The 20,689-nt window shown below is 40.8% G+C and overlaps 1 protein-coding gene across 1 annotated transcript; it reads right to left on the bottom strand.

Annotated features, from left to right (window-relative positions):
* Nucleotides 1-1,144: 1,144 nt before the first annotated feature.
* LOC121507131 (nuclear receptor subfamily 1 group D member 1-like) lies at nucleotides 1,145-11,514 on the bottom strand. Its single transcript, XM_041783311.1, has 8 exons — nucleotides 10,898-11,514; nucleotides 5,592-5,903; nucleotides 5,405-5,493; nucleotides 5,148-5,292; nucleotides 3,106-3,698; nucleotides 2,827-3,012; nucleotides 2,522-2,732; nucleotides 1,145-2,436 (listed from the first exon to the last, which is right to left on the bottom strand). The coding sequence occupies exons 1-8, from the start codon at nucleotides 10,914-10,916 to the stop codon at nucleotides 2,240-2,242; spliced, it is 1,752 nt and encodes a 583-aa protein (XP_041639245.1). The 5' UTR covers nucleotides 10,917-11,514; the 3' UTR covers nucleotides 1,145-2,239.
* Between the last annotated feature and the right edge of the window lie 9,175 nt (nucleotides 11,515-20,689).

Here is a 20,689-nt window from a genome sequence, read left to right as displayed (position 1 = left end):
TTTAAAGGGAGGAAAAAACTAGTTGCAGAAAAAGGCCTTTCCTCTCTGCCTACTCAAACATACTAGTAATGCCATTGTCAAAATTAGTTCCTGTTGTTACATTTCTGTCCAGCAGGTGGCACTGGAAGACCTGAGCACATTTCATAGAAATGTCTAGAATACTGGTTGACTGTCATTTGAAGTAGACTATCTTTTTTTCTGATGCAGCATTGAGAATAAAGTTGGCAGAGTTGTTAAAAAAAGAATGGAGGGCAGCTTTTAGTTGATGCCAGTTCCCATATCTTGTCTCCTAGGGAGACACATGCTGTTGACTGGTGACAGTTATGCATAGAAGAGTTGCCTGATATGAAGACAAAGTTTGGCATTTATCCAGTTGCTGAAATAAAGTAAATAAAATGATAAATATTTAAGGAGTCAAATATTCTCCTGAATTTTTGAATATATGAATAATTAAAATGGGAAGCTGTCAGCCAATATAGTCTTTGGTTGAATATTTATTTTAGCATGGATCCTTTATTTTCTTCTGTTTATTATAAAGGAAAATTGCAGAAAGCTGGCACGTTAAAGAATAACAGCATACTTATCAAAACATGTTGAGCTTAAATAAAGATTAATGAAGGTCAGGCTTGCTGTTTATGGAATATGTTCCCAAACATTTAACATACTGTGTTTTTTCTCAGATCTTAAAGTAGGTTGAAGTGTAGATTGAAGTGATAACACTAGTGGTGGTGGTGGGGGGGAGTTCTCCTCTGCCATCTGGCATACTGACTATTCATCTCCACTGCATTTCCATTCTGTGTCCCTAGGTAACCTCCAGTCTATGTGTATCCACCGTCATGATGCATATCTCACATCTCTCTGAACAGGGTCTAAAGTCTTCCTCCCAGTCATCTTTATTCTAATGGTTGCCTAGACTATCATCTTTTGTATGATACATATTCAAATCATATTTATTTGTCATCACACACTCGAAAATCAAGTAGGGTTTCTCGTCTGTAATGAAGCCCCCAATAGCTCTCAGCCCCTGGAGCGTGATTGGCTGATTGCCTCTGTTGCTAAGCTACAGCCCCATTATATGCCTTGGCATACTATTTGTAGTGCTGCATTAGGAAGGAAAAAGGAAGAACTGAGCAAAAGGGAAATGATATATAATGTTTTTTTAATAATGGTACTCTATGGTGCCACCATAAAACATTTACAAAATATTCACAAGGTGATGCAGTCAGATGACAGTACATTTATTTCAGTTATATATCTTCAAATAAAAAGTTTATACTCTGAGCACACAATTCAAAGGCTGCTTTCTCTTATCTGTGTAGCAATCTATCAGTGACATTATACAATAATTCAACACTAACTTCATTTACATATCCAATAATCTGCAAACTAACAAGAACAAAGGATAATGTTTATGTACAAGATTTACAACAAAATACTTGCAATACATAACTCCACATATGTGGTCTAAAATGACCAATAATTTCTCCCTGATTACCGCATACAAATACAATGCAGCTTACTTTCATTTCTTAAAAATGTTACACACTTCTCAATCACAGATGATTTTCTTTAAGATTTCCCACTTGGTGACATTTTGTGAAAATAGCTTATTTATTTCAACAGGGCAAACACAAACAGTCCTCCAAACTGCTTATCAGGCGTATCTATTGCTATGTTATATACTGAATTAAGAGGTCCTCTTAATTTATGGAAAGTGCCCTTTACACAATGTAGCATGAATTGAGTTTGTAATAAATGATGGATGATGAATGTACATGTTCCTGTTTCTCTGGGCTGGAGTATGTGCTTCCCTCTAGTTTGCTCTGTGAGCTTGAAGAGGAGGATACAGTCTGGTGAGGAACAGCAGGCTCTTTCATCTTTTTGGTCTTCAGAATGACAAAACTGACAAACTCCAGGAGGGAGAGGTGATTACTTGGTGGTCTCATGTTAAGTTGAAAAACCCATGGAAGAACATAGTCCAGGTTTTTGTTCAGCAGTCCTGGAAACAACTGGAGGAGGAATCAGTTTGAGATCAGGAGACCTCCGCCTCCTGATGTACCTACGTCCTTGGCAGATTTCCTTTCCAAGATCTCTCTCTCACAGCTGGAACTCGGCACAGCTCCTACAACAACTGTCCATCATGCGTAGGCCAGTGTGCTGTATGTGGCAGGCCAGGCTTACATGGGGACTAGAGAGGTTCCCCAAAGCAGATACCTCAATTAGCTTAAGCTCTTAGAGCTCATGGATCGATGCGGAAAGCTAGAAGCTTATCAGAGTGATGGTTATTCAAGGTGCGCAGGTCTGGCAGACGTAGCAGCAGCTTTGGGAAGAGGGTGCTGTCATCTGGGCGGCGACTAGTGATGAGAGAGCGCAGAGCTTTTATGAGATTCTCCTGCAGCTGCTCTACTGCTCCAACCTCCACGATACCAGAGCGATCTGAAGAAAGGAAGGGCAAAGTCAGATATGGCACAAGGATTTGTGTGCTTAAACTTTGTACTTGATCTATGATAATGGGCCTTACCAGCAGAAACAAGCACAACAGCCATGAAAAGAGCCATCTCATCTGGCTCCAGACCCATAGATCCCAGTTTCTCGCTGAATTCAAACATGGCGTCCAACAATGAGCCCATGCCAAGAGCCCTGAGGGATGCCAGTGAGTATGTCTGTCCGTTGAGGAATGTCACTGTCCTCTCCTTGGGATCAAACAGTGAGCAGAACCTCACCATCAGAACCTGTGGACACAATCAGACCAGGTGAGGATCATTTGAAAAGTAGAAGACAGAGAAAATCTTCCATGCTCCTTTCAACAAATTAAACTCACTGTACCTGGAAAGTGCCGGATTTGAGCAGCATGACCTGATCATGCTGGCTGAGATTCTGGAAGCCTGGGATGCTCTTCGCAAACTCCACCACCTCTTTTACCGCCGGCGTAAAGCACTGGGAGAAAGACTCCCACACCTCCTGACTGGAGCGACTGGCTGGAGCCACCGGGCAGGAATTTAGAGGACAAGCCTGCCGAAACAAATAGGAAAGAATGTGTTATGGACTTTGTATTAATGATTGTCAGTGCATATTCAGGTTCTTGATTTGAAACAAAGGTCTCACCAGGACTTTGGCTCCTCCATTTAGCTTCCAAGGACAAGGACTTTGGTTCTGTGAGTCTCTGGCTGTGTAGCTGCTCTGATTGACTGTGTAGGCCTGAGATGACTGACTGCCACTGAAGGGGCACTGATTCTGATTGGAGGAGAAGTTGTACTTGGAGTTGTCAACATTGGTGTTAACGGAGTTTTCATTGTTGTTGTTGTTGTTGTTTGGGGCGACAGGGCAGCTTGTCGAAACATAGTAGTTTGACGTGACGTTTGCCTGCTCTGCTTGGGCCGTGTGCTGAGTCTGAGTTGTCAAATGTGACAGGGAAGCTTCTTGCACCGGACTGTTCTGGAAGGAGGAAGTGCCTACGTTGCTGTTGCCAGCGGCCATCTTGGGGGGTTTCTCGTCAATGTTGATTAAGGTGCTGCGGTAAGACTGTGATATGGAGCCTGCTCCTTCATTCGTCTGGTTCTGGGGACTGCATGGGGCGTCGGGAGGTGGCGACACTTCCATGTCCATGGAAGCCGATTCATTGAGACTGTTCATGTAGCTCTGCATCTCATCCAATAGCCTTTGCTTCTCACGTTTGGGAATACGCCCAAAACGCACAGCTGAGGACAACCAGAAGAGAGCATCCTCTGTTAACAATTACTGGCATAGAGCTTTGATATTACTGCCAGGTTCTTATTGGCAGTGATACAGCAGAAAATGCAGGCTTTTAGAATTAATCTCACATTCAAATAACACAGAGAAACAGCCACCTCTTGTTCTAATATGAATACAGCATCTGACACTCAAGCTGTCCTCTCAATGAGGATTACTAATCCAGAGACCTCTATAAAGTCCTGTACTATTCTCTGTCCATCACAGCTGTTTCACCCCAATACACACACTTAAGCCTTCATCTCATCTGACGGCTTCATCCTCCTCCTCTCCAGCATTTACAATCCTCCCTTCCCCCTTTTCAATACTGCACCTCCACTGACAGTCCTATTTATAGCCCGCTGTATGCAACACCTCCTCCCCCGTCTCTCTTTCTCCCTCGCCCGCTCTCTCTCTCCCTTTCTGTCTTTATGTTGAGAGCTCGCTCTCTCTTTTTCAGTGGAAGTAGGTCACTAGGTCGACAGCGCTGAGCATGATGTCATTAGCAAAGTAACAGAGTGAGGAGTGGAAAGGTCAAAAGGAAAAGAGAGGCAGGTAGGTGATGTGAAGGGAAGGAAAAGATTGAAAAATTAATCTGCCAGCAGGGATCATGTTGTCAAGTCAGAGACATGATGCGAAAAATAAATAGCAGCTTTTGGGATTTATTTTAGTTTTTACTCTTGGCATAGGTAGAACATTCCTTTAATTTTTTACTTTCCCTTTTGTGCAATTAGAAGATTTAAACAAGTTGGAAAGGAAAATAAGCAGGTGATTTTTCCCTCCTGCAATTTTGCTTTTGGGTCAGCTATAAGTGTTTGCTCCATAAAACCCATGATTTATTATCACCTAGTTCAGTCATATCCCAAGAGATCAGAGTCCTGCTGTGAACTAATGCAGCAGAGGCGATTAAGTGCAGCAATAATATTTAATTTCAGCCCAAGCACTGTAGGTTTTTCAGTGATGGAATAACATTATAGTTTGGAAATGTCAGCGTTAAAAAATAGAAAGGGTAGGACTTTACATCTTGGTTGGTACATGGGGTAATCAACAACTTTGTGTCCCAATTTCCTAAAATAAACTGTATTTGTCACAGTGTCTCCATGACTGATGACTGCTGGGACTCCAGAGCTCCAGTCGCCATAAATCAGACAGCAGGGCATGGAGGGAGGAAGACAGGAGGGAACAAAAGGCGAAAGGAGGCAAGCAAATCAGAAACGAGGAAGGAAGATGACAAGAAATGAAATTCTACTTGAGGAAAGAATGAGAACATGTTCGTCAAAATTGACAAATGGTAATAAAGTGGACTACACATCTCTCCTGGCCCTGTTTGTGTGGCTCAGTGAAACTCCCTTCATCTTAACTATGAAAAAAATCATTCATTTGTTGTCGCCATGTGTGTAAGTATCTCTGTCTCTCACCATCTCTGGACATGCCCACGGAGAGACACTTCTTAAAGCGGCAATGCTGGCACCGGTTTCGGTTCATGCGCATGATCAGACACTTCTCATTCTTCACACACATCTTGTAGTGGATATTCTGCTGAATGCTGCGTCTGAAGAAACCCTGAGAAGGCAAAAAAGAAAAGAGTTTGAAGGGTGTCTTTTTTTGTCAATGTGCATTTATTTGAACCTGCTGCATAAAAAGACATGATATAATTCAATCCTTGTTCGCTCACCTTGCAGCCTTCGCAGGCATGCACACCATAATGGAACCCAGATGCGATGTCTCCACACACCTTACACAGAAGCACCATTCCTCCAGTTTCTATGAATGAGGCACACATTAGTCATCAGAAAGACAAACTAACAGAGCCTGCAGGCAAAAATGGAGGGCAACAGGAAGTGAGGCGTAGGACTACTTACTGGTGAACGTGCCAGTAAAACCACAAGGTCTTTTGGCCACTGTGGGGTGGCCGTAGGTCGCAGATGATACGGTGCTTATTTGGGCAGCAGGAGCATTGTTTACTTCAGGAAACTGGAAGACCATTCTCGGGGAAGGAGTTCCTCCCCCTTGCTCCCCTCTCTGCTTCGGGGTCCCGATCTCCTGAAAGGAGACGCCCTCTGGCGATGAAGGCTGTGAGTGGGAGGAGGGCGACTGGGTCTGGTATCCGCTTGAAGGGCTGCCAGGACTCGGGCTGGCACTGCCGGACGAGCCAGCGTACAAGATAACACCACCTTGAGGAACAGAGAGGAGCGAGAAGTTAGCTCAGCCACCTTCTTGTTGGTCGGTCTTCACATGTGAGTGGAAGTGCGAGAGTTAAGCAATGTTCCACTTTAATTCAGAGAGGTTACTTGGCAGACTTTAACATACACCTACAAAACCCTGATCATGTTTGGACAACAGATATTTGATCTGATGAATTATTTAGAAAAAATGTCAGCTAGAGAAACAAAAGCTCTGACCTGGATATCTGTATAAAGGCTTTGTATGCCAGCAGGCTTGTTGCCAGCTGAAGACTGCTAAGTGAATAAAAAACTAAATACACAAAGACCAGCCTGGATAAATACATGTATCTATTGCTTCAACCAACATTCACATCCAGGATGGATAAATGTCATGATCTGATAAGGTTGGCTGTCTGAAATCTGTAATACAAACCTTTTGATTGTGTCACCTTGTTGGAAAAAGTATGTCTTGATATTAATTTCAAACCAAACAATACATCTAATAGCATAAAGCCTTCTCATAAAAAAAAGCAAGTCATTCCAAATAAAAACTCTAGACAGGTTATAAACCATCCTTTGTTTAGGGCTGTCACATCAAGTCGGAAATGCCCTATTACCCCCCTGCACACCAACCCCGCCGCCCCCTTGTTTTGAAGACAGTATTCTTCCCTTTCAAACTGAAAGACTGCCCCTCACGTGCAGGCTGAGCCAGCCAGCTGCCTGCCTCCCTGCTTTCAGCATCCAGTCTTTCCTCCTCTCCCTCCTCCCCTTTCTTCTCTATCCTCCTCCCCTCCTACCTCCACCTCCCCTCCCCTCTCTGGCTGCGGGCCTGCAGACCCATCTATCCGCCAGCCACCTGACCGAGAGCTCACATGGACTCTTGACACAGTTCCCGCCCGGCTCACAAGGCTCTTTGCGCAGTCCCGTGTAGACAACAGCAGCAGTACAATAACAAGCGCTGGGGCTGATCACGTTTGGAATAGAGAGCTGCTTTAATGCTGTGACTACAGACGCAGAGGGAAGAGAGTGGGGCACAGTTACATCCAGTTTCTAGAAACTGTGCAGAGGGTTACAGTCATGTTGTTCAAGGCCTTTATTTTTATTGATTACAATGATTTTCTCCAGGGCTGAATTTACCCACTTTTGATGCAAATAATTCTGCTTATGCAAGCATTCATGGTTTCAAATATTTATTTTATTCTGTTTATTTAGGTCCCTCTTGGTTTGCCCTCATTTTATTTGCTATCAGATGACTGTGTCAGGTATCTAAATACTGGAGCACAACAGCCTGCCAAAACGTTGCACAAATTGCATGCATCACAATCCTAGACTTCAGAGTCTAGGCTTATATCATGATGATCCATGTTGCACATTTAGGGTTTTTATGGCACAGATAAATATATTTTCAAGGAGCAGCTCACCTTGATTCTACAGCTGCAGTAAGTAAATGAACTGTTATCTTTAACAATATCCTTGGACTACTTACTCTGTCATTCTGTGCACATTCCTCTCAAGGACCTTGACTCATCTAAGAAAAAAGCCTCCCTCGGCTCTTGTGCTTTCTCTCCTTGAGAAAACACGTGCTGCTTTTCTGTTTAGCTGTAAGTGCCTCCTTAATTCCACCACTCACACGTGTCAACACTGAATGCAAGGTACTCTGAGCCTGATGGCTTGTGTGTGGTGGCAGCTCCAGTGTCAGACAGTGACTTCACTTCACACACAAATGTAACATGTGCAGGTTTATACTGTGTTTGTGGGAGGCAGTTAAAGCTTCATGGGATGTATGTATCACCTGCAGAGGGGCAGGGTCACCCCCAACTGCCACATGAATGCTACACCCACCCTACATTTTCATATCCTCCGCCCATGTGGCATAAAACATTCCATATTCTTTCTCCTTGTAAGCATTTCCTGGAATCTGGTTTGACCGGGTGCCAGAATGAGCTCTGGGAATATCATCCCTGCACAGGTTACAACATGTGACCTGTGGATACACACAGGGCCATAAGAGCTCCAGCATAAACAAAACACTCCATCGCCCCTCCTTTTTTATGCCATGACTTCCCCTCTCATGTCTGGACATGCATGCATGGCAAGGAAACTATAGACACCATGTTCATATAATGTCTGGGGCGGAGACACCCCCTCTGAACTCAGGCTAGCCTGTACTCTTTCATGTGAACATACACAACTGGGCATGGGCAGTAAGCCTCACTACACGTGAAACAGCTGGCTGCATGTCATGTGTGTACTTCTGAAGTGTTTTCAAGGAGGGCTGTTCTCAGTAGACAACAGGGGGCAAATTATGTGTTTTGTCACATGAACCTCCAATGCTTTTTTTTTTATTGCTAAGCATTAATGATCCATGGCACGTTGCTCCACTTTGGACTTGTGTTTCAAAAGTTTATAACTGTCTTCACGTGGGGTCAGATATATGATAGAAATAAAGGGTAATAGCAGGATGGAAACTATCTGTGAGTGACTGAACTTCAGCTTTTAATATGAATTAGTTGACTATGTTCGTCTGACAACCGCAGGGAATCTGGTGTCAGGATTGACACAAGAGCTCAACATTAAGCGCATTGTTTCTTTTGGCAAGAAAGACACGTGACACACTGATCTACTTAGACAAACTGTTTCCTCCTTAAATAAATGTTACCAGAAATTAAGTTTCTGACATAACAAAAACAAATCAGTCAGAATTATAAAGCCTTAAGCATGGCTTTAGGTCACAAGGTCATCACTGTGAACGCTGGGGGTGGATGGTTATCACCAAGTAGTCCCTCTTCATTAAAATTCATACCTCTTTTGAGGACTGTGAATATTTTATTTTTTAAAAAACGGGCACCATTAATTATTATGAAACCATTAAAAAGCATAAAGAAATGCCTTGAATTATTCCTTAATACCATTTGTCCTCTTAATGTGTTGTATACTATAAATTGGGCAGGCATTTTAGGTCTATATGATAGGTTAGCAATATAGTCAGTTATTTTCAGTTTTGAGCAAAATTTATGCAAGGCAAGTGTTAACATTAGCAATGAGTCCAACAAAACAGTATTTTATATGAATAAAACAGAAATACAAGCCAAAAACAAATCCACAAAAACCCCACACATAAGTTGTTTTTAAAAGTAAAACTACTTGTCTATCATAGGCCTACCGGAAAAATGTTTCAAAAGGCCAATCACTTATTATTTAGTGAATATTACATGTAATGTCTGCAACATATTGGAGCGTTTTGGCAGTTTATGTGTAGTTGTTTCAATGCTAACACCTCTGAAGTAAACAGCAGTAACACAGTAACGTCACGGACTCGTTAGTCGTGTTCCCCCCAAAAACAGGTTAAAAGCTGCCATATGTAGGTCAATAAGCCGCTAACACACCAAACAATAATAGTTCACGGTTTATATTACTCTCGTTGGGAACATTTAAACATTTTAAACCAGTTATAGTAACCAGAACGAGAGAATACACTGCTAACCCTCCCTGACCCACTGACCAAGCTCTCCGCAAATAAAGAGGAATCCCCGTGCGAGCTGTGCGCGAGCAGAACGCACGCGGCAGAGGGGGGCGGGCTGCTTGGGAATCAAGCGCGGCACGTGGATACTGAGGCTGTATACACGTGCAGGGAGCTCGAGGCGGGGTGACTGCGTATTAAAAAAATCAGGCGCATGATTCTGAATATTACCACGACGGTTACTACCCAGGGTGCACTGGGCGAAAAATAGATGAAAAGACGTGACAGACACAACAGTGAATCGCTGTTCAAGGACGTTTAACAGCTGGCCTTCCTGCACCCTAGCTGTAGGGCTGTATTGGAAATAACGTGGGTAAATGAAATGATGAACACCTCATGGACCATTATGTCAATATTGGGATGTATTACACCATATTACATGTCATGACGTATTTAAAGTAGGGTAATGATGTGTTTAAATATGCTTTGTTTCCTGGAGGGCTGCTTTAACGCGAATCAACACAAAATTAAATGTCATATTCGTAAATATATGCAATGAGTCACACTTGACGGCAAATGGGTCGCTTTAAGCTCATCGTGTTCAGTTCGGATTCCGGTAACTGGACGTTTACTCAGGGCACAGTTCCTTCCGGTCACTGCCAGTACAGGGATAAAAAAACTTGGCACGGGGTACTTGTTTTGACCCAGTGGGCGTGACTGCTCCTTGACATACTCACATGTGTTCGAGAAAAAAAACTGCACTCCAGCCAAGATATTACTAACAGGCATGTTAGTGACTCACATAGGCTACTGCGTAAAAGGAAACAGTACAAGTAGCCTACTACTACATTCATAATGAGAGATTAATGGCAATAAAAAAGATAGGTTAGACGGGATGATTGACTGTCCTGCGCGAGAACGTGCCCGGTCAGGGGGCGTTTTGGGTTGCGCGTGAGTTTGTTTACATGCGGAGAATCGGAAGTCCACCACAAAGATTGACGAGAGAGGACTTCCCTCTCGGTGCTCAGCTCACTCACTCAAAACTCCCCCCTGTCTGCAGCACAGGAGCACTTGGCATACAGCCATGTTACACAGCTGAATTACACTTAAAAGCATGCAATTTTGCACCCTAAATTATATATCAGGGCTTAGCGAAGATTTACAGTGGGTCGTTCCAAAGCTGCTCATTATGTTGGAATTACAGCACCTTAAGCCCACTAAGATATGAAATGTCACATGCCAGTGTGCAAAAAGTATCATTTCCTCTGTTTAAATGCATCAGAAGAGTTTAAATGTCATGCACTGAAACAAGGCATAAAACGTAATGTGTCGACTCATTACTATGGCATACAGCCTGCATCTCAGATGAATCAGTTAGCTGATAAATCATTTAAATCAACCAATCAATGCCCTGTCTATTGCCGTTATATGTGATGTAGATATTGTAATAGCATCTCCACTCGTAATGCATCGTAGTTTGTATTTAATATTGCATACATTGAAATAATAATTCAGAAATCTGAACATTTTAAATTTTGCTCACCTCCAGGACTATTCTCCATGATTCCCAGTGGATCGAAGTTGCTCAGTTGTTCTGCTTAATTGAAGGCGCCTAATGCTGGACTGACTGCCTCTGCTTGCTACCGAGGAGTTTCGTTGATATAGGTGAAAGAGTCATGAACTGCCAAGGCATAGAAATATCCAAAAGCTCAGACCAACAGGAGTGTGCGCAGGGCATTGGGGGTCTTGAGGAAACCCAATAAGCGAAGAAGGTGAAGAATAAGGAAAAAATACTTCTGTGAAGAAAACTGGAACAGATCTCGATTTGATCCAAATATCTTCCAAGGTGAATAGATGCACAGGGCAGCTCGGCTCTCCGTCTGCGCACCTTATGATGCCAAGCTAGATGTAAGATATCACTGACCAGAGGTTCTCTATATTACAGAGGTCCCAAAGCATTCAGCTGCTTGCCATGTACAGTCACTATTAAAACATGACCAGAGTGGAAGTAGTTTAAACGTCCCCCCCTCTTATCAATAAGTAACACGCGTCTTAAAATAACCAGCACGTTTTCAGGTGCCTGAGAAATGTGACCAGTTTTTTCTGCTCTCTTTTTGTGTGTCCCGTCAACCGCCTGTTTGTTGATGTGTATCAGGGATGTCTCTCTCTACCCCCTCCTTTCCTCTTTCTGTCACGCTCTCTGAAAACATTTCACCCACCTCCTCTCTCCATGCCCCCACTCTTTTTACTCTTTCGCACTTTTTCATTGGACGAGAGCCCCGCGTGGAGACTGCACATTGGGCTCGTTCGACATTGGAATGCTGGTTAAAGCTCTACAGCATGTGCGCATGGCATGTGAGCTCACGCTGCCCTACTGACACACATTTTATGCTAATGAGCTGCCTGGGCTCGGCGATAAGAGAAAGAGGAAGAGAGGCGGAAGAGCGCAAGAGGTCTCACTCCTGACATTTTTCCGTGTTCATTTCCAGTTTTGTTGGACAAAGATAGACTGAATGCCACAGATAAAGCAGGAAGCTTGTTTATAAAAATACACAGATTGATAATTAGTCATTGACGGTTTTGGTTTAGGACGACATAATCTATTTCCTTTTGAAATGCTGGGATATTGTAATGTAGGTGGTATAATTACATTGAAGACATGAGTCTGAGGTGTTTGTAAGCAACCTCTCTATTATGCCTATCTGTCCATTATCCATAGGCTTCTTTATATTCCATTCAGGGAGTCACCCCAGCTGCCTTTGGGCAAGAGCTGGGCTACAGCCTGGCCATAAGTCAGTCAAAGGGCTGACATTAACAGAAAAAAATATTCACAATAGCACTCCCAACTACAGACAATTTAGAGTCACAAATGAACCTAATAAGCATGTATTTAGTCTGTAAGAGGAAGCTGATGTACCACTCAGCAGTCACAGAGTCACTCTGATTGGTGATGCACGATAAGTATTTTTTTGAACCGATACCGATAATTGATAATTTCTTACTCCTCATGGCCGAGAACTGATAAGAACCAATAATTTTTTTCAATTGTTGATTTAAAAAAAACAAGTTTATAAGATGTGTTTATGCACACCTGGGGGTAAGAGGGGGTTACTATGTAGTGAGCAAAGATATTTATTACTAATTCTAACTTAATATCACTCGTTTACATCAAAAAACAATTCTGATTTTACAGCTGTTATTTTTTTTAAACATTTGTGTACCAAAGTACAGCATACATAAACAACTGACATACGTTTTTCCTCTTTTCCCTTGAAATAGGCTATATTTAAGTACCTTGACAAGTGGTCAAATCTGACATTTTAATAAATTAAACAAGGATTCAGCTGACTTATGTTGAATCAGACATGAAACCAAACGATAACAGGCTATCATACTTAACAAATGCAGATGTTTGGGGTTCTCTTCTTTGTTTTTGCTGCTTTAGTCAGAATTAAAGAGACCTGATGTTTTATATAAAGATTAAAAATATGAACTGACATAAGTCATATAAGAAATAGGCTAAAAATGTTAAGTCCACCGTGGTCTGTGGCTAAACCTCTGTTCCTAATGTCGATCAGACTGAATGAAACCACATCAAACAGAGCAGGCAGAGATACATCTATGGAAGCAGTGGTGGATCAGGAGACTGTCAGAATGATTTTGTCATTATTAGTGTTGCTTTTTGGTTCTGACGAACTTTCCACAGTTTCCAGTGCCTGCTCAATCAGCACTCTGCCTGGTATTAGCCATTGTAAAGGTCCTAATGACCGCAGCTGACACTAGCGGCTACTGCTGCTTCGTTTTAACATCCCTTGGATAATGACTTTTAAGTGACATATAAGATCTGTTGTGTTAAAACTCGAGGACTGTTTTCCACTCTTCCGGAGTCAACAGTCATGGAGTAACTCTGATGACCATTCACCAGTCACAGAGTAACTCTTATGACCACTCAACAGTCGCAGAGTAACTCTGATGACCACTCAACAGTCGCAGAGTAACTCTGATGACCACTCAACAGTCGCAGAGTTACTCTGATGACCACTCAACAGTCGCAGAGTTACTCTGATGACCACTCAACAGTCGCAGAGTTACTCTGATGACCACTCAACAGTCGCAGAGTTACTCTGATGACCACTCAACAGTCGCAGAGTTACTCTGATGACCACTCAACAGTCGCAGAGTTACTCTGATGACCACTCAACAGTCGCAGAGTTACTCTGATGACCACTCACCAGGACCACTCAACACAGAGTTACTCTGATGACCACTCACCAGGACCACTCAACACAGAGTTACTCTGATGACCACTCAACAGTCACAGAATATCAGAAAATAGAACTTTTAATTCAACAAGCACCTTCACTCAATGGGAAATATCCTGCACTGTTTTTCACTGCTTTTCTGTATGTCAAATACTGTTAGACAGTCTCTTATATTTATATTTTCACTAACTAATAAGATAAGATACTCTATTTTATCTAACTTAAATCACTGTGATACAATGCCTCACCTCATGTGCACATTTTGCACTAATCAACTATCTTTAATCCCCCTGACTTCTTCATGTAAATCTGCCCACATCCTTGCATATTTTTACTTCTGGTCATGTCTAGTCAACATTCTAGCACCCTTCCCCCATTTTGCAACCATACTGTCAATGCACACTGACTTGAAAATACAAGAAACAGTACCTAACAAGAACTTTTTCATATATAAATCTCAATTTTTTTTAAATACCTTTTCAGTTTTATTTATTATTATTTTTTTGTACTCAGTATTAAACTTCTGTACATTGGGAACAAAACAAACCATAGTCAAATTCCTTGCTGCGTAAGCATACTTTGCCAGTAGAGCTGATTCTGATTTTGAGAGAATAGGTATGCACATAAGAGAACCCACTCCTCAGGTACCTTCTTCCTGAGAGAACAGCCCTGACCACTGAAACACAATCCAACTTTTACTGTGTCTTATATTTAAAACTTTCCATTTTTCTTTCAGTGAACTTTTGATGAATGAATACTTATAGTTAATGGCAATGCTGTCAGTTGATTAAAAATTATCTTATTAATTACAAGCTTTTTAGTTAATGAATTATTCAGTAATGAATTGCATAGATACTGGTAATATGAGAAGGACCGTATTAAAGGTAGATTTAATTGTAATGAGACATCCTGGAATGATGTGATTCTGAACAGCATTGGAAGTTTTCATAAACAAAGCTGCAAAATTTATATCAAATTTTTGCACATTTATATTAAAAATTGCACAGGTGCATATCTGTAGATACATCCATGCATTATTTATCAATTTCAGATTGTTTTGATCTCTGGGGTGGATAAGTTAATACAAATTATGAGCAAAAGGAATTTTTAGCTTGTGTTCTAATGAAATTTAAACAGCTTCTATGGACAGTTATGTTTGTGATGACATCGGAGTGTGATTGACTGGTATTAATTTCTTGATCCCAGTTTTTTTTGTTTTTTTTTCATTATTCTATCAACTTTTGACAGCATTATGTTTTCAAATAACATCATCACTTTCACAGCGGAAAAATGTTGGAGAGAAATATGAAAAGCTTAAAACTGTTACCAGCTTGCATATGTTCTTTAAATGGTTATTTTTCCTGTAGCAATGCTGTTATACTAAAGGCTGCTGTAATAAATATGTAGTACAGTATATGCAAGTGCGCCCGAAGTGCATGCTGCTATGTAAAATATGTAGTATGATTTTATGCGCAAGTTTCCTTTCCTTGGTGGAGCATGATGAGTCAGATGAGCATCGTAGAAAGAATTGCTTTGGTTCCAATGACCACCTGAATCTGCCACTGATCACACCAGACCAGCAGACAGGTTCTACAGGTGCATCTAAAAAAATGAATATCATGTAAGTCAAGTTTTTTTTTTTCCTTCCTATGATTTACTTCAAAACGTTAAACTTTTATAAATCATAGATTTATCTCATACAAAGTGAAATATTTCTAGACATTTTTTGTTTTCATCTTGATTATTACAGCTTACAGCTCATTAGAAAATCAAAAATCTGATATCTCCAAATATTAGAATATTGTGGAAAAGTCTAATTTGTAAAGATTTCCTGAGCCTTCATTCTCTCACTCTGGTTCAGTTCACACAGCCACAATCATGGAGAAGACTGCTGAGTTAACTGTTGTCCACAAGACAATCACTGACACCCTCCACAAGGTGGGTAAGCCACAGAAGGTCATTGCCGAAAGAACAGGCTGGTTTCAGAGGCTGTATCAAAGCATACTCATGCAAAGTTGACTGGAAGGGAAAAGTGTGGTAAGAAAGGCTGCAACAAGCAACAGGGAAAGGATGAGCTCAACCTTCAGAGGACTATCACACAAAGCATGGTTGAGCACTTACGGGAGCTTCACAAGGAGAGCACTGAGAATGGAGTCAGTAGATGAAGAGCCACCACACACATACGGGTCTAGGAGATGGACTACAAGTGTGATGTTCTTAGTGTCAAGCCACTCAAAAACCACAGACAATGTTACAAGCTTCTGGTCTGGGCTAAGGAGACAAACAATAAGGACCGCTGTGGTCTCAGTGTTCTAAAGTCTTGTTTTCAGATAAAACTAAATTTTGAATTTCATTTGGAATTCAAGGTCACAGAGTCTGGGGGATGATTACAGAATCCAAGCTGCTTGAAGTCCAGTGTTTTCAGTTTCCAGTCAGTGATGGTTTGAGGTGACATGCCATCTGCTGCTGTTGGTCCATTGTGCTTTATCAAGACCAGAGTCAACACTTTCAGCCATCTACCAGGAGATTTTAGAGCATTTCATGCTTCCATCTGCTGGGAAGCTTTATGGAGGTACTGATTTTCTTTTCCAGCAGGATTTGGCACCTGTCCACAGTGAAGCCAAAACTACAAGAAACTGGTTTGCTGACTATGTTATTAGTAGGGGTGCAACGATACACAAAATTCATGGTTCGGTTCGTTTCGATATGTTTTTGTCACAGTTCGATACTTTTTCAATACAAAAATAGAGAAATTTCCATGCCTTTTTTTTACTTGTTTGTTGAAAATTAAATGTATCTGGTGCAGCTATACCTGACACATGTTCTGCAGTGCATACTTAGCACCATATAAAACAAAAACAGCACCATGTAAAAATAAGAACAATATTAAAAAAAAAATGTATCTGATGGAGAAATCACCCATCTTATGTGGTGCATTCTTAGCAGCAGAGTATTAGTACAAACAAACTGCTCCATAAAATTTTTTGTAACATTTGAAACATTCTAACAACACAGTATCAACCAAATACATTACTGTAACATTTGGGGGTCTCTGATGGTGTATTTTCTATTTTTGGCAGAATATAAAACATTTGCACACCCAATCCCTGACATGAAAACAATTTTAGAACCACTGTTCTATGGTGTACAATTCTATAAGAATATTTAAAAAAAACATCAAATGAAAAATTAAATGTATCTGGTGCAGCTATACCTGAAACATGTTCAGCTGTGCAGAAAATATCCACTGAGCTTTCAGCACAGAGCGCCTCGTCAGAAGTTGATAAAATAGATATAAAATTGCGTATTGTTCCATTCAGTGGTCTCGTTCGGTCCACCTCTGTATTGAACGGTTCAATACAGATACATGTATTGTTGCACCCCTAGTTATTAGTGTGTCTGATTAGTCAGCCAACTGGTCCGACCTGAACACCATAGAAAATCTTTGGGGAAATGTCAAGAGGAAGCTGAGAGACAAGGCTGCTATCAGAGCAATCTGGGCTTCATAACACCCCAGTAGTGCCACGGACTGATTGCCTCTATGTCTAGATGCATTAAAAAAGAACTCCAACCAATTACTTAGTGCATCAAGGAGCATACTCAACATTTCTGCAATATAAATTCTTTTTGGACTGGTGTTTGCTGATATTATAATATTCTGAGATAATGGATTATTGATTTTTGTTAGCTTTAAGATGTTATCATCAGAATTAAACAAAAAGTCTTGAATTATTTCACTTTGTATGTGTCTACAATACATTCAAGTTTCACTCCTTGAATTAAATTGCTGAACTTTTTCTGATGTTTTGTTTTTTTAGATGCATCTGTAGGTGTCATCACCTCCACCTGCTGTGTTCATCTGTTAAGCCCCAAATTTCACAGAAGATTTATAAGGTGCCTGGCAGGAAATTCTTGAAAATTCTTGAAATAATTTATTGGGAAAATGGATAGCTTAAAATACAAATAGATAAATGAGTAAAATGTATCTTTATTTAAAACCTACAGACACTAAGAATTGCAGTTCTTAAATACTTCCGATTTTATCAAAAGCCTGTCCACATGCTCTACCTCTGAAAGTTTGTCAAGTGGTGCAACCTTTTGAGTAGCGAGTGGCACTCTTCTCAGTCATAGACGATCTTTGTATGGAGGAGCTGGCACGTGCGAGCAGGGCGGTGCTCACCGTGACTCTCGCCGCCCCTCCTACTCCCCGTCACGTTTCCTTTCTCTTTACAGATTGTGTTTGCTGAAAGCCAAAATATCGCTAGAGATTGGCTGGGACAGAGAGAATGTAGGTCAGGAGCTGCTTGTGCAAACATGAGCGTCGTAAAATAGCCCAAATGTGCCTGAAACCGCAGTGTCCTCACAAAAACCGCTCATAAGACCGCCTGTTGCTCTCAGGCACATAGAGGATTATATTTAGGTCACGTAACTAAATGGTGGGGGCTGGGTGGGATGTTTTTAGTCATGACTTTTTTTCTTATCCTCCATAGGTGAGCTGAATGAGTAATTCGTCACTACAGTCTTCATTTGGAGGGAATTAGGCTAAGAGGTCACGGTGTGTTTGATATAAAACTCATCACCTGCTTTGGATTTCAGTGTCACCTGCTAGCAGCTACAGTTACAGCCGGGGATCTCATGACACTAGATCGCTTTCTTTTCATCGACATATAACATTTCATTTTTATTTTTGCTTTAAGAATAAAATGCATGTCCTCAACAAATCTCCCAACCACCAAAGATGAAAATGATTATTTCTTCAGACCTAATGCTGCCTTTTTGCCCAGAGCAAACGTAAGATTTTCAACATCTGACACTGAACAGACATTTAGTGGTTAAAGTAGGCTATAAGATCCAGTCAAACACATATTGGGATGACACTTTAAAATCAGAAACACAGAAGTTCAAACTGATTCCAGGGAGCAATGTGTGACTAATTTTCATGAACCTTTGGTAAATGAGTAACCCATGTTGCATTTTGTGGAATAGCTAATGATCAGTTTGATTTTTTTATAAGCAAGAAGAGATAAACCTATAGGAGGAAATTTATGTATGATGAATGCCTGATGACGTTTTATGTGGAATTATTTCCTACAGTGGTCAATGATTAGCCACTAGATTACCAACTAGATCATATATAACTGACTATACAAGTTAATGATAAGTAGGCCGTTTACCTTACTAGGGAGCTGTGCAATTGATCACAATTCCATTGTTATCCTGATGTGAACACTTGCAATAAATGCATTGCAAAAGATGGCATTAGAGTGACAAAAATAGATGTGCATTGTAGACTAGCATTGCTTTCTCACTCAGCGTTTTAGCTATCAGGCAGGGGCTTGCTCTAATAGCCATCCCTTTACACCATTCTGATCTGGTCAGATGAGGCTAATGCTGTTAATCCTCAAATCAATTCTTCTCACCACTTTTTCCTGACCATTTTTCCTCTTTGATCCCCTTTTATCCTCTTGTAATGCCTTTTTGCCACCTCACCTCATTGTTAATTTTCAGCAATTTTTGCCTGATTTGTCACAGTTTTTGCCACTTTAAACCCATTTTGACATTTTTGGTGCCTTTTCTTCCTCTTTTACCCATCTTCTCCACTTTTCCCTATCTGCCAGTTTTTAAGCCAATTTTTGTCACTTTTTAACCTTTTTTCACCACTCTCTCCTGCCAATATTTGCTCTTTTTATACTTTAAAACCAATTTTGCCACCCTTTGACCCATTTTCACCATTTTTTTCGACCAAGTTGTGCCCCTATTTGGTCTCTTTCCTACCCATTTTGCCCTTTTTTCCATTTTTACCCCTTTTTGCCACTTTTAACCAGTTTTTGCTATTTTTTGCATTTTGTTTTTGCTACTTTAAACCCATTTATGAAACTTTTTCCTGCCCATTTTTGCTTATTTTTGACACTTATAAACACATTTTTACCACTTTTGGACCCATTAAACAACTTTTTTGGCCCCTTTTCCATTTTTACCTCTGTTTGACACTTTTAATGAGTTTTTGCTCATTTGGACCCATTTTTGTGTTTTTAAAACAATTTTTGCCACTCTCAGCCCATTGTTGCCACCTTGTTACCCCTTTACACCTGTTTTAACCACTTTTCATCTCTATGTCTGCCTTTATCAGATGCTCATATGTCATTTTTGCCACTATATAACTCATTGTCACTGCTTCTTTTCCTGCCTAGTTCTGTGACTTTTTACCCATTTTTGCCACAACTCACAATTATTAAATTTTTTTCCCTTGAAGTTGTCTCTGTTGTTTCTGCTTTATTTTCTGGATTCTTGACTATTGAGCTTTTTTGTGGCTTAGCTATGGAATCTGACGTTTATGGGTGAAGAAAATATCTTTGGTGCACTTTATGGTGCCTGTGCCTTTTGACCTCTTGACACACATCAAGACATGTGTCTTGGTCACATTATACCCAAAAATTAAGCCCACAAAGTAGTAAAAACAAGTAAAAAACCAAATGTAAGCTTCTTTTCAAAGGGGAAAATGAGGAGACAGAAGTAGAGTCAGTGACTGTCAAGAAAAGAAAGCTGCATTTAAAAACCAATACAGGGAGTTCTATGTAGAAATGGGGGTATTGTGACAGGGGGTTGTCATGTGCCCACTCACTGTGGTGAGTTGTATTTCTTCCACACTTTCTTTGTTTTTATGCCGTTTGTTTTTTTAAATTTCAGCTAATTTATTTTTTACACATTGATAGCTGGTCCACGAGAATGTTTTCTTTTGTGAAACTGGTCCGTGGCGCATAAAAAGGATGGGGATCGCGGTTCTTCACTATTATAACCCACCGGACAAACAGCACATCTGTAGTGTTGAGTTTAGCAGCTTGACCTGTTTTGTGATAATTTTCCCCAAAGAGCAGTTCCTATTTCTGAATCAGGTTGGAGGATGTGTCTTAACAGAGTGGAAATTTGAAGTCTTCATCTCCCCACTTTGCAGAGAAAGCATCTTAACTATTTCACTATGACCTACAATGGTTGTTTTCATGTTATGTGTTGGGATTACCTGTTATGTAAGAGTATTAGGTCTAGGCAGGAAAAAGAAAGGAGGAAGATTGTTT

Source organism: Cheilinus undulatus, linkage group 3 (genome assembly GCF_018320785.1).
Source record: "Cheilinus undulatus linkage group 3, ASM1832078v1, whole genome shotgun sequence".
Classification (NCBI taxonomy): Eukaryota; Metazoa; Chordata; class Actinopteri; order Labriformes; family Labridae; genus Cheilinus; species Cheilinus undulatus.
Note: the sequence above shows the minus strand (reverse complement) of the source record. Positions and strands in the feature narration are given on the sequence as shown.

Coding starts and splice junctions, on each gene's coding strand:
- LOC121507131 (XM_041783311.1), bottom strand. Junction 3,699..5,147: donor CGTGGGCATGTCCAGAGATG/GTGAGAGACAGA, acceptor GGTTGTCCTCAG/CTGTGCGTTTTGGGCGTATT. Junction 3,013..3,105: donor ATGGAGGAGCCAAAGTCCTG/GTGAGACCTTTG, acceptor TTGTTTCGGCAG/GCTTGTCCTCTAAATTCCTG.